Below are 14,878 nucleotides of genomic sequence, written 5' to 3'. Positions count from 1 at the left end.
CAGTTACATATACCCTAGAGATTCTCATATGCAAAGCCACAATGACAAATCACTAGAAGTGACAGAATATTTAGAATTAACTACACAATTTCAACATTAATTTTTGTACTACTTTCCACTTCATTTTTTTTGTGACCATTTGTCACTTCAAATTGTGTTTAAGTCTACCTGCCAATGAATTTCTTAAGACTCTGCATAGGAATATTTCTCCAGGCCTATAGTTGGAAATAATCAATTCCTGCTTACCCAAGATTAAAACTAAAATTCAAGAATACTCAACTTTTTAAAACATCAAGAGCATTTCTTAGTTCAAGACAGAGCTTCTTACCTCCTGATCTTGGGCAGCACCACTAAACCTAATCTCGCTTTTTCTGATTTTTTTCTCATTCTGAGTATCATCATCATCTTCTTGTACCCAGGTTCTTTTTTGGTTATTGCAGGTTTCTTCCATTTTATTTTCAGATGGTGAAATCTCTTTTTGGCATGGTTCAGTCAAAGCCTTTTCCTCAGTATCTATGCTAATTGAGTCTGAGGAATTAATCTCACCAGGATATATAGGAAGATTTTCTTCATTTATATACTGTGATGGACTTAAGTTCAGTTTAGCTACAACAAATCCAATGCCTGAATCCTTACTGGAGACTGCCTGAGTTTCTAAGCGACTTAAATCAGTTGTGTCTGCTGGACTCTGTTTCAGGTCATGAGTACCAGTGACACTACAATTTCTCTTATTTGGCAATCTGGGCAAAAATATTCCCAAAGAACATCTCCTTGCTTTATCTTTTACAACTGTCATTAACGGTACAGAGTTGGTTTCAGCTCCACTGTGAGAAACTTTATTTTCTTCATCTCTATCATCTTTAACATTGCTAGACACTATGTTAATATTATCTATTTCTGTGGCTTGCATTATACTTGTATCACTGTGTGCCTTATTTACTAAGTCATGTAATTGTTTTGGAGGTGGTATATGAACAGGTTGGAAATCTAAAAATTCTTCAGTTTTCTCATTCAAACTATTCAGATTTGGTTTGACACTACTAAAAGGTGCAGCATTGGATGAAATTATAGAATCTGATACTTCTCTAGGATTGATACGAGTTTGAATAAGCTGCTTAGTCAAGTCTGAATTACTGTGGAAATCTATAGTTGTGTTACATTTAGCTGTTTCAATATTTTTCTTCAGTTCTTTTTTACAGGCTATGGTAAACTGTTTCTCATTGAGCATTTCAGACTCGTTTTCACATGTGGGTACAGAAGAATTTCCTCTAATATTTAAATTCTTATTTCCATCTTTAGACAATACTGCTTCATCTTTATTGACAATATTCTGCCCTTGTTGAGGTAATGATGGTAGCCGAGTTGACAGATGATGCTGAGAAGCAACACAAACATTACCAACAAAGGTCTTCTTTAAACTATGTTCCACATTATCAACAAAGGCCTCCATCTGATTCTTTGGAAGCTTAAAAGATACTTGTTTTGAGTTAAGTTTAGTCATTTCCCCCACATCTTCACCACATATTAAAGTTTCATTAGCTAATAGGTTTTGGGGTTCCTTAATCAGATCTTGATCTTTGGACACTGTTGTGACACTGTCTAACTGTCCTTGGGTATTGGATTGAACAACTTTTTCATTCTCTAACAAAGAACAAGGAGCAGAGAGAGGCAGTCCCTCAGATTTCAAGTAATATTTACGGGCTAAATCTTTTGCATAAGTAAGATCATTTTGCACTGGGCAATGACTGGCTTTTACATCTTTATCACATGAGGACATGACATTCCCCTCCAAATTATCAAAAAAGGAAGCAACATTAGGTAAACAGGAATAATTATCACTGGATCCACAACTAGCAGCTGCAGGAGTGTTTGTAAAGTCCACATTTCTTCCATCTGTACTATTTAAGTGACAGCTTTCCATTTTGGCTTTTTCCAATGTACAGGCCTGGTCTACAACTTTCATGACCTCTTCATCCACAGCAGTGCTATGGAATTTGATTTCTGTCTCATCTTGACCTCTAGACAACACGTTAGTAGGAACAAAGGGTATCACACAATGCTTTTGCTCAGTGTGAAGAGCAATTTCGTTTTCTACAGCCAGTGCTTGTTTTTCAGTGATTTCTTGAACAGAGCTACCATCCTTAGGAAAAGAAACACCCAAGGTTTTTCCTTTTGTTATTCCAAATTTAGGGCACTCTTGAAGTATTTTCTCTGTGGTTTGACAATCAATGAAAACAGTGTGGGACTTAGTAACTTCCAGATCACTGTGATTATCTACAAACATTACAGTTTTATCCATAGGCCTAGTGGTTCTTTTATCTGGTGAGACAGTTTTACATTCTAAGGAAGTTGTATAACTTCTGGTGAGCTCCATTTCATCCTGCCCACATGTATACAAAATAGTTTTAGAAGTTCCTTCTAAAGGCACTAAATGGCAGTCCTCTCTATCTTCCAGGGGACTTTTATTATTTATTTCCACTGTACAACTCTGGATGATATCCGTATCATTTTTATCATTCTTTGAAAATGCAATGGTCTCGCCATTTTTCAGTCTAAGGCTTTTCCTTCTGTGACTTTTGCCTGATAGAGTTTCATTCAGAAACCCAGGCTTTTGTACATTTTTATCATTTTTACAAATGGTTGATTTAGACACTTCCACATTATCACCAGTTACAAATGCTACAGCTTTCTCCAAAGGATCATTATTAGACCATTCCCCAGGTGGTGTTAGCTGGCTGACTTTTTCACTATTCTCTGGAAAGAAAACACTCTCCTCAGCAGGAGTCGGTGTCACTTTTGATTTTTCTGAGCTTTTTCTTTTGAATAGTTCAAAGTTAGGTTTGTCTAGAAGCAGAGTTCTCTCCTTTGCTTGGTAGTCAATGAAAACAGTGTGGGACTTTGTCATTTCTAGTTCCTCATGATTATCTGTAAACATTATAGTTTTGTCCACAGGCCTAGTGGTTCTTTTATCTGGTGAGACAGTTTTACATTCTATGGCAGTTGTGTGACTTCTGGTGACCTCCATGTCATCCTGCCCACATGTATACAAAAGAGTTTTAGAACTTCTTGCCAAAGGCATTGAATGGGAATCATGTTCATCTAATAAAGGTCTATGATTTATTTCCACTGTATAACTCTTGGTGATATCCATATCATTCTCATCTCCCTCTGAAAATACAATAGTCTTATCAATTTTTAGTCTGCCAACACTTTTCCTTCCACAAATTTTAACATCTTGCTTTTCACTTAGAATACTAGTTTTCTGTACACTTTTGTCCTCCAACACATCCATAATATCATTAGAAGTAAATACTCCAGTTTTTTCTATAGGACTTTCATTACATTTTTCAGCTTTTATGGCTGTTTGTCTGTTTACTGTTGTTAGCTGGCTGTTACCGTTTTCTAAATTAGTCTTGCCCAGTTCTACTACTTCAGAAGTACCAAATCCAATGACAACAGTGTGACTCTTGGTTAGATCCATATTTTGCTCCTCCTCGGAACAAACAATTACCTTGTCATGAGAACAGTCAGGCCTGGGATTGCCTGAACTTTTCCTTAGTGGCTCAAGTAGTTTAGAATTCTGGCCTGGTACAGATTTCACCGTTTGATTGTTAACAGCAATATGACTTTTCATGGCATATTGTTCTTCTAATGAAAATAATGGCTTTGTAGCAGGAAACAAAGATTGTTCACAAGAAACTGTATTTCTCCTGTTTCTCAGTGGTAGTTGTTTATCAAGATCTCCACCAGAGTATACTATACCATGGCTTGTTGCTATGTCCTTGTTAATATCAGGTGACTGAGGAGAATCTTTATCAAGATGGGAAGAAATCTTCAAAATTTGATCTTTTTCTTTGTCCAAGGTGTCAGTTGGGATGTTCTTAGATATTATGTTTGGTTGTTGGGACAGTTCAATATGACCTTTGGTGATTTCTTTCCATTCATCTGAAGGGCTTTTGCTGTGAGAGTGAGATTTAGTAATATTCTCAGGTGCTAGACTGTAAGATGCAAGAGGAGACTGACTTCCTAAGTTAGCTGTGTGACTTTTAGTCAAATCCATATCTTCATCTGTGAAGATTTCAGTCTTTTTGTCAGTCAATGAAAGAAATAAAGGATTTTCCAGGCTCTGCTGTAATCTTTCCTTAGACGCATGTGGAACTGAGCTATAATTTATGTTCATTTCCTCAACCTCTGACACGATTACGTGCTTTTGGAGCATCATTTCTTTTTCAGATACTGGTGCAGCTGCTATCTGTACATTTGCCTGATCTTGTTTAAAAATCTGATTATCTATTGCAACTGAATGACTCTTGGTAATGTCCATGCTATCCTCTCCTGAATAAATAGTTTTCTCTCTGAAAAGAGAGATGGCATCTGGATTGGGATACATTTTAGAATAATCAGTGTCATGCTTTAGCAAATTTTTCTCCTCTCTCATACTTGAGAAACACTTGGTCAGTTCCATGGCATCGTTACAACTAGAATAGAAAAATGTTTTACATTCTTGAATAGCTGGACTGGAACAAATAAATTCTGGGATCCTGGCCAATGTTCTGATATCTTGGTTAGATGCCTGTGTGACTGTGTGAGTTTCTGTCCCTGCAATATGATTTCTGGTAGCATGTATTTCACATTTAGGGTTTAAGGAAGGGTCTTGAAAAGCATCATTCAGTTTATCCTTAAAGATTGCCTTCTGTCCCAGAGCTTTAGTTCCATAACCTGTTGAAACATCCATCATGACATTCTGAGTTTGATTTTCTATTTCAGACAGATTATCTGCTGAAGGTAACATCTGTGTAGTATGGTTACTTGTTAAGTCCATAAAGTCATCACCATAAATTGTAGTATCATCACCTTTAAATTTCCTTAAGCTGGCCTCACTAGATGTGGGAACCAAAGTCTGAATATTGGCTGTATGACACTGGGTAAAATTCATCCCATCATCTTGTTCTCTAAAGATTCTAGTCATATTACTGCTACTTTCATCTACATTAACAGATACATGCATTTGATGTATAGAAGAGGTCCTATTTGATTCTTTGGAATGAATAGGTATCTCAGAATTTTCTTTATCAGGTCCTGTGAAAGGAGAAGAAGCATTTGATTTTCCTGTTTTCAATCTTTTCACAAAGTCATTGAAATTTATTTTCTTTTCTGAAGACGTGTTTTGATCCATGGAAAAATTTAATTCTTTTTTCATTCTTGAATCCTCAGTATGGAGCTTTAACTTAGCCAGAAATGATGTGGTATCTATCTTGGTGGACTTTACACTTTTGGTACAATCTAAAGGGCCTCTGGTAATCATCACGGTGTGACTTGCCGTCAGGTCCATCTGATTTTCATCTGAAAAGATGACTGTCTGTTCATTTGAATGTTTCCTTTCATGGTTGTGTTCTGCAATTGAAATCTACAATGAAAGCAAAATATAAGAGGTCAGATCAAATGCAAACTTCTAAAAAGGTATTTTACAATATGTACTATTTAAAGAGTATTATATAAACAATCATAAATGGTTTCATAATATATTGGTTTGTTTCAATCAATGGTGTGGTGTGTAGCGTGTAATTTGTTACTAAAATTTTTTCTAAAGTCTCTGAATATTTTTAGTGTTTTTGAACAAATTAAAAGTTCAAGGTTAATTATACACCCACTAGAATGACTAAAAAATGAAAAGACTGACAATATCAAATGTAACTATAATGAAAATTCTAGATTATTTTATTAGAGGGTTATTTTCATTCTAAGTAAAAAAGACTTGGAAGGAATAAGCGCATGATGGCTAATTTATAGTACACTCTGTATTCTTGGGAATTGGATTCTCCTCGAAGGCAGTGGTTTTATTTGTAAGGACATGGTCTAACTCTTTGCTACTCAGAGTATGGTCTGTGGACCAGTGCACTATATCACCTAGGAGATTGTTAAAAGTATAGAATCTCAGGACCTACCCCAGATCTAATGGAAAAGAATCTATATTTTAAAAAAATCTTGAAATGATTCACATGCCCACTAACGTTTGAGAAGTCCAGATATAATTAATATATTTCTCTACTATTTAAACCAGCAATGATTTAACTATTCTTATTTAACTGGAAAGGTAGGAAGTTTTTGCAGTTTATGTTGGTCTATTTTGATAAGTAATCCCTAAATCATGTCATTACCATTAAATGTTTGTGTGCTTTAAACATTTTAAGTATCAAGGAAGATTAAAATATGAAAGACTTGCATGAACTCATACCTCTCTCTGTTGCATCTGGGTTTGAATGGGAGCACAAAGCAATGTGTTCATTCCTATTGAGTAAAAAGAAAAACTATAGTCAAGGACAAAAATATATCACCAAGAGCCTGATTTTCCTTTTCTTTTTTTTTTTTTGGTGGGGGAGAAGGGAGGTAATTAGACTGACTGATTGACTGACTGATTGATTGAAAAGGAGGTACTGAGATTGAACCCAAGACTTCATACATGCTAGGCACGCACTCTACCATTGAACTATACCCTGCCCCTTGATTTTCCTTTTCTTAGATGCTTCATCAATTACAAGTATTTACTAAAGCTTTTCAGTTACTAACTCCTTCCTAAGGACTTACTTATTAAATTTCACCAAGAATTTTTTAAAAAATTGAGGTATAGTCAGTTACGTCCTTATGGCTCTTAATTGTCCAATTTTAGAGACAGAGAGATCACTGATTATTATAGTCTCTGTGTGACAAATAGTTTTAAAATGTGGTAGAGATTTTAAAGGTGGAAAGTATGGACCACTTCTTTTTCTCCTTCACTTCTCCATTTTTATTTCCTGGACAGTAGAAGTTACATATTAAAGAGTACCAACTGATAAGACTCAAATACAAGGGTAAGATTTTGAAGCATCTTTTTTCCTATGTTAAGGAATCTAGATGTTCCCATGATGAGATGTGCATTTTATAAAAATAATTCAGGAGAAGGAGAAAAATGTAGATTCAATAGAAGATAAACCAATAAGGAAGCTACTATAATAGTTCAGATACAACACATTGGAAGTTTATGTTAGGACAAGAGACAATAAGAATGGAAATAAGGAATGATTTGCAAGATATTTTAGAAATGAAATATAAAGGTTTAGGTAACAAACAACTTTGGAAATAAAAAAGATGCTATAATAAAACAAGAAATACATTTTAAAATATGTTTGAAGGCAAATCTTTAGAATATTTTATAGAGTTTATGGCAACCTCCACTGAATGATGAATGATACATCAAGCTTTCAATCATTTATTGAACAAATACTGTGCCCCAAAACTCAACTATATACTAAAGCACAAAGAACAGGACAAAATTTCTGGACTCAAGAGTTCTTAGTTTAATTAAAGAGCCAAAAATAAATACCTAAAGTACAATATGATAAATTCTACAATAGACTGAAAAATAAAAGGAGTGTTGTGAGAGCACAGAACTAGTGACTGAACTCCTTGGTTTTGACAGAGAAGCCTCGACTCAAGCCAGTACTACTTAATGTATGGTGCCAGTCTGTGAACTGCTTATTATCAATTAATTCATGATGAGATAAGAAGCTTGCAGTCAATGTAAATTATGCAATATTTCCTTCATCAAGAAAGCTTTGCTAAGAAAAAAAAAGGTCAGCTAACTAAACAGTAGTCTATTGCCATAGTTGATTTATATTCTAGCACAAATTCTTTTTCTGTCATGGACTGTAACAGTTTGTGGACTTCAAATAGCACTAAAGTTAAGTTAAAGGCGAGAAGACTGTTAAGACAAATTGGATTAGGAAGATCACTCTAGGTAGCGGAAATAGCATTTACAAACTAATTTGGGCAGGAAAAAAGTCCACATGTAAAACTGCAAATAGTTATTCATGAGCTACAGCATAGGATGTCTATAAAGGCCAGAAGATAAGGTTGGAGAAAAAGACAAGCCAAATTATAAAAGGCTTTCTAAGTTTATGCTAAGGAGTGTGGGCTTTATCCTGTAAGCAATAAAGTGTCACTGAACAATTTTAAGCTGGGAGGTAATATGATCAGATTTACAAACATGTAGAATGGATCAAAGGATAAGAAACTAAACACAATAGACCAAGAAAGCAGAGTGGGGACCTGAATTCAAATACCGGCAATATGGATAGAGAATAAGTAACAGATTTGCAAGATATTTAGGAGACAATCGAAAGTGAGTAGGGCCAAATGAATGGGGGCAAAGAAGTAAAAGTTAAAAAAGGACTCAATTCCTGACTTGAGTGAATGACAGAGTGAATGGGAGTTCAAGAGAACAAGAGGAAAATAGGTTTGAGAGAAATACATTTGTGAAATTTTAAAAGATTTTATGTAGCAATTCTCCCTCCACATTTTTTCCCATGGTTCTCTTACATATTACTTTCCAAGGAATCTAGATGAAGAGAAAAATATATAATGAGAAAAGTATTCTGGTCATACTCACCAGTAATCTCACAGCAGTTATCTTCTGGATTCTCATTCCTAAAAATTAAAAAGTAGTTTCAAAATCTATACCCCAGACAATTAGCAACAATCACAATAGTTGAAAGAGTAGGAAAGGTGAAAGGTTTTCATAGCGTGACTGGCAGAAAACTCCAAAGTTATCTTTAAAAAAACGACTCACCTAAACTGGTGGAAAAAATTACAAGGCAATTAAAGGAATTTTCCAGATTGGTCTTAATGGTTTATTAATTTCAAGAATACTATAAAAATATATTTAATACATGCTCCTTATATTTTTTAAGGATGACCTATAAAGCAACTCATTTTTAGGAAATTATTTAGCCTTTAAAAAAGGTAAGTAAAAGGAAACAACTCAAATGTCCATCAATAGGGAGCTGACTAAATGTTGGTACAGACATATGATAGATTATAACAGACTTAGGTAGATCTATATGTAACAATGTGGAAAGTGTTACACAAGACATTAAGAGATCTCATTTTTTTAAAAGCAAAAGATAAACATGCATTTGAATACACATATAAAATTTCTGCAAGGACATCCAAAATTATCAATAGCAGTTATTGGTAAGGAGCCTAAGTAACATGGCTTAGAGATTTCTCTGTATCAGTATATAGAGTCTTATTTTTCCAGCTCAACATTAGTCAATTAGATGTAAAAACTGTAATTTATTTAACCAGCTCCTGATAGACTTTTAGGTCTTTTACATCTTTTGCTATTAAAGTAAATGCTGCAGTGAATAATTTTATATATTCATCATTTTAAACATTTACAAATGTATTGGTAAGATAAATTTCCTGACATGAAATTGCTGAGCTACAGGGGATGTGCATTTAAAATTTTGAATTATATTGCCGATTGCTTTCTACAGTTTATAGCACTAGCAATGAGTGACATTTTATTTATATTCTTAACTGATTAGATGAAATATTATATTTCAATGTAGTCTAAGTTTGTATTCCTCTTATGATGAATGAAGATAAGCATCTTTTCATTTGTTCAAGCTCTACTGTTATTTAACTATCTTTGTATTAATATTATTATAAGAAAAACTAATTTAATGAAAACGATCTGAAGATTTGGTATTTATTGTTTTGTACGAGCTGATGTATTTAAGGATTTATATATGAAAGTAGAGTGTTTCATCACTCTTAAAAGGATAAGCTATACAAAGCACATACTTATCAACTATGGCAGTATATTAAATTATGCAAAAATTTGTTTCCTGAGTTAAGCCTAAGTATTCCATAAAAGGGAGACAAAATAAAAGACAAAAACAACATTAACTTAAAAATCACTTCATTTAATAGGAATAAACAACTTTTTTAAGGAATAAATAACTTTTAAAGTATAATTTGCATCATAATTTTCTTACTTACTGTATAAACAGAACATTTCCTCCTGCTTCTGTTTCTATAAATAAAGAAAAGATTAAAGCTTTTCAACAATACACTTATAAAAGCATTAGAAAAATTGTACACAGACATTAATAATAAAATAAAATTATTAACTACACAACTTACTTCCTGCCCCCATGGCTCAAGTTATTTTTTTTAAACAATAAGATGGACATTGAGTTATATCAATTATCTGGTTAGATAGCCACAGAAAAATCATATAGAAAACAAATTTAGCAGGGATTACAGTAACAAATTTACCTGTAATTTCCGACTTTCTCACTATTTTCATATGAGATTCTGTCTGGAATACCCTAGAAAAGAAAATAAAGATTTTTTAAAAATCTGCAAGTTTTAATTAGAACCCTATGGTGTTAAATTACAGTCTGAGATAGGTAAAATAACACTTTGATTTCAGCTTCCTCTTTGCTTCATCATCTACAATTAATATTTCAAATGTCAAAATTAGTTTACCACATTAAAATCTGTTATGGTTTTTGAATGAACTCTGACAGAATCATTATTTTATCCCCCTCAATAACCTAAAATATTCTTTTTATTCAACATTTATTAAGCACTCACTATATACCTGGGGCTATATACTAGAGTCTGACACACATTCCTTGACCTCAAGGTGCTTTCACTGTTAAGTAGGCATTGGCAACAGTGATTATATTATAAATTGGCTTTTGTTATTAACATTTCAGATAAGGTTGCATGGACTCCAGAGGAAGGGATCTCTTTTCATTGAGATGATTAAGAACAGTAAGCTTCTGGAGAAGTAGCATTTGATATCTGCCTTGAAGAATCTGGCCAATTCATTTCATTCTTTTAATATTAAGCATCATTCATTATATGGAAGCTCTTTTTAATTAGAAGTAGAATGTTATTTCAATTATAAAAAGGCACTGAATATTTGCATGCATACTGTGCCAAGCACCATGCTATAATTTTTACATGCATTTTTAATGATTATAACAATTATATTATTCTACAAATGAAGTCATATAACTGATAAGTGGCAGAGCTAAAATGCAGACCCAAATCTGACTTCAGAATCAGAACTTGATCATATACAAGATCACACAGAAAATTTCAATAGAAATCAAAATAATACAGATTAACATTTGCTGACTACAGTGTAACTAAAAATTAATGACAAAAATTGCCTTTTCCACCTAGATATGCATCTTAAAATTCTTGATTAAACAATTAAATGAGGAAATACAAATATACTGCTGAGCATCAAGAAAATCGTCATAAAAACACTACATATAAGAATTATATTAAATTAATAACTTAGGACTGACACTTTTACAATGTTGTCTTTTTATTCAGGAATTTGTTTTCATTTGTACAATTCTTAATTTAGTATGTTTCAGTAATGTTTTATTCTTTCTTTATATGCTTTTATTATTAAATTTACAGCAACAAAATAAAATATAATGGAAAAAAGGACATTTATCTTCAATTGGATTTTTATTTATATATAGAAAATATATTAATTTCCATATATTAATTTTATATCCTGCTACTTATTGTTTATAGAAGTATTTCAATTGATATTCTTGGATTTTCTTAATATTCAATCATTAATCTGCAAAGATAATAGATTTATCCCCATCTTTCCAATTTTTATAACTCTGTTTTTTCCTCTAGTTTATTTTTGTTGGTTAGCACCTCCAATACAATGTTAAATAACAGCAGTAAGACATATTTGTTTCGCTTCAAAATTTAGAGGGGATGCTTTCAATGTTTCTCTTTTAAGCATAATGTTGAATAACAGCCTTTTAAATAACAATTTTCTAATGCTTATCTAATTGAAAAACAAATTATCCAAATCATGTTAGTACCAACATATTTGGTGTGACACATAAAAAAGCATTACCTGTAACATTTTAATTACTTCTCTTTTCAACTTACTTTATAGTATCTGCAAAGCTGACTCGACGAGAATTTTTCTTATTTCTCAAAGCATTGGATTCCTAAGGGCAGAGAATATATGGTACGATTTTTAATGAAACCACTGTAAATTAGGTCTCCAAAGTACTATAGATAAAGACCAAGTCTTATTCTGAATTAATGTGATATTATTAATTTTGACAATTTGATTCTCCAAAATATTCCATATAGAAGCACTTAACAAACATGGATATGATTTTCAATATGAATGATAATAAGCACACTGACACAAACAACATATATTTAAAAAAGGTGATTACTGTCCTTTATCTTTTCTCTCTCCTTTAAATGAATGGTTATTTTGCTATCGTAGAAGAAAGACTGGGGACAAAACAAGTGATATGTTGCCTATTATGGTAAACTTACTATATTACTTTAAAGATTAAAAAATTTTTTTTAATTTGGTAAAATACAATTAACATAAAACTTACTGTATTAACCACTTCTTAAATTTAAATTTAAAGTTTATTGTGGTTAAACCACTCATCTACCCTCTTAACAGATTTTTAAGTGTACAATACAATATTAACTGTAGGCACAATGTTGTACAGCTGATCTCTAGAATTCAGTCATCTTGCATAACTGAAACTTTAAACCAGTTGATTAGCAACTCCCCATTTCCCCTCCTCTCTGCCCTGGCAACTGCTGTTCTGTTCTCTGCTGCTATGAGTTTGACTATTTTAGGCACTTCATATAAATGGAATCACGCAGTATTTGTCCTTCTGTGGCTATTTGACTTAGCATAACATACTTAAAAATTAAACTATTTTTAAGTGTACACTTTAGAGTTAAGCACATCTACATAGTTGTGCAACCAATCTTCAGAAATCTTTTCATCTTGCAAAAGTGAAACTCTATAGCCATTAAACAACTCCCCCTTCCCTCACTAACCTCCCCACAACCACAATTTTATTTTCTCTATGAATTTGACTGCTCTAGGTACTTTGTAAGTAGAAATCATATTTGTCTTTTTGTGACTGGTTTATTTCACTTGGCATAATGTCTTCAAGGTTCATCCATGTTGCAGTATGTATCAGAATTTCCTTCCTTTTTAATGCCATAGTACTACATTTTGTGTATCCATTCATCTGTCAAAGGACTATGGGTCGCTTCCACGTTTTCACAACTGTGATTAATGCTGCTATGAACATTGGTGTACATCTCTTCAAGACCCTGCTTTCATTTCTTCTGGGTATACACCCAGAAGTGGACTTGCTGGATCATACGGTAATTCTATTTCAATTTTTGGAGGAACCACTGTTTTCTACAGCAGCTACACCATTTTAAATTCCCACCAGCAGTGCACAAGGGTTCCAATTACTCCACATCCTAGCCAACACTTGTTATTTTCTGGATTTTTTTTTTTTTTTATAATCGCCATCCTAATGGGTATGTGCTGATAGCTCACTGTGGTTTTGATTTGAATTTCCCTAATGATTAGTGATGCTGAGCATCCTTTCATTATAGTATACTATTTTTATTTTTTCTCATCTTCCTTAACAAGAGCAAACATTTTTACTCACATAGTTACCAAACACAAAAAGCAAAAGACAGAGAAATAAATGAAATCCACAGAAAATTTTACTGTGATAAGTCTGAATACCTGAGTCTAAGTTTTATTATAACAAAGAATCAAGAATATTCATCCTCTATGTTAAGACTCTGGCAGACATTACATGTGGTCTTGAGCTTAATAATGACAATAATATAGACATAGTAAATACTATTATATTTCTTACTAAAAATCCCTCAAATTTGTGTGGTATATTGGAAACAGCACTGAGTTAGAGGTTAGGAGATTAGAATTCCAGTTTGAAGTCTGCCACTAACTAGCTGTGTAGGCTTCGACAAAACATTTAATCTCTCTGGATCTCATATTCCTCATCTATACAATGAAGAACTAGATTCAAGATTACTGTCGAGGTCCTGTTGGTTTTAAAGCTCTTTTAGTCTGTGAATCTGTCATTCAACATTCATTAAATAAAAAAACTCAAAAACAAAACACTCACCGCCCCCCCCCCCAATCCCACGCTGAGTGATGAAAAAAGAGTGGTAAAGGAAACAAATATGGTCCCTACTCTACTAGGAATTAATGGCGAAACAAACATTAAAACAAAAAATCCACACATACAAAATCAAACGTATGATGAGTGGTATGAATAAAAACTATATAAAAATAATAATTTAGCGTGAGAATCAGAGATTTCTTTGAAAAGTACATTTAAGTTGAGACATGATTAGTTAGCAGGCAGGTGAAGAGTTGGTTAGTGGGAAAGCATTCTAGGCAGAACATGTACAGAGGCCCTGAAGCAAGGAAAAGCTTGATGTTTTTGAGAAACAGAAAGACAAGAGAGGCTGAAGTAAACACTCAGAATTATATGGTCTCCAAAACTACAGGCATTTCATCAATCAATAAAATGTACTGAAAGTGAACTACATATACCGGACATAATACATTAAAAAAACACATGAGAAAGTTTCCAACCTCAGAGAGTTCTCAATTTAGAACGGAGATTAGTAAACAATTACAATAGAAGATGTTAAGGGATGATTTTCTGAGATAAGTGATACCAGAGCTGAGTCTTGAAGATCAATAGGAATTACTAAATAAAGAGGACTACAAATATATGATAAATCAAGTATAACAAAATATGAATTGTAAAATCTGGGTGATGACCATATGAACATTCATGGCAAAATTCTTTCTACGTTTCAGTGTGTATAAAAAAATTTTAATAAGATGTTGGCAGATAAATGAAGAACGAGGGACTAGCCATCTAGACAGAGGTAACATCATATGTAAATACCTGCAGGCTTGACAGTTTGGGGAATGGTAAGCAATCCTGAATGGTGAGATACATACGTGAGAGTGGCAAGAAAGGAGGCTGGAAAAGCAAATATGGGTTAAAAATCAAGACTCTCAGCTTATTTAAGTTATTTGGATTTTAACCTGAAGGCCATGGGATGCTTACTTGTCCATATGCAATTGAGAATCATTTATGACGTTCTCCCTTCATATAGCTAATAAAGTTCCTAACTATTCAAAATATCACTGAAAATAGTCATCTATAAAGCA

General features: G+C 33.1%; 1 protein-coding gene across 3 annotated transcripts in view; it reads right to left on the bottom strand.

Annotated features, from left to right (window-relative positions):
- Nucleotides 1-14,878, bottom strand: part of KNL1 (kinetochore scaffold 1) — a 48,262-nt gene that overhangs the window by 24,669 nt on the left and 8,715 nt on the right. For 2 of the 3 annotated variants that reach the window (XM_045524214.2, XM_010965146.3), the window contains exons 5-10: nucleotides 11,764-11,825; nucleotides 10,102-10,154; nucleotides 9,823-9,856; nucleotides 8,426-8,463; nucleotides 6,236-6,288; nucleotides 329-5,407 (exon numbers count right to left, since the gene is read on the bottom strand). In XM_045524214.2, the coding sequence (XP_045380170.2) occupies nucleotides 329-5,407; nucleotides 6,236-6,288; nucleotides 8,426-8,463; nucleotides 9,823-9,856; nucleotides 10,102-10,154; nucleotides 11,764-11,825 (5,319 nt within the window). The remainder of the gene's footprint in view (nucleotides 1-328; nucleotides 5,408-6,235; nucleotides 6,289-8,425; nucleotides 8,464-9,822; nucleotides 9,857-10,101; nucleotides 10,155-11,763; nucleotides 11,826-14,878) is intronic. The other variant, XM_074365909.1, reaches the window with a different exon arrangement.

Source organism: Camelus bactrianus, chromosome 6, assembly GCF_048773025.1.
Source record: "Camelus bactrianus isolate YW-2024 breed Bactrian camel chromosome 6, ASM4877302v1, whole genome shotgun sequence".
Classification (NCBI taxonomy): Eukaryota; Metazoa; Chordata; class Mammalia; order Artiodactyla; family Camelidae; genus Camelus; species Camelus bactrianus.
Note: the sequence above shows the minus strand (reverse complement) of the source record. Positions and strands in the feature narration are given on the sequence as shown.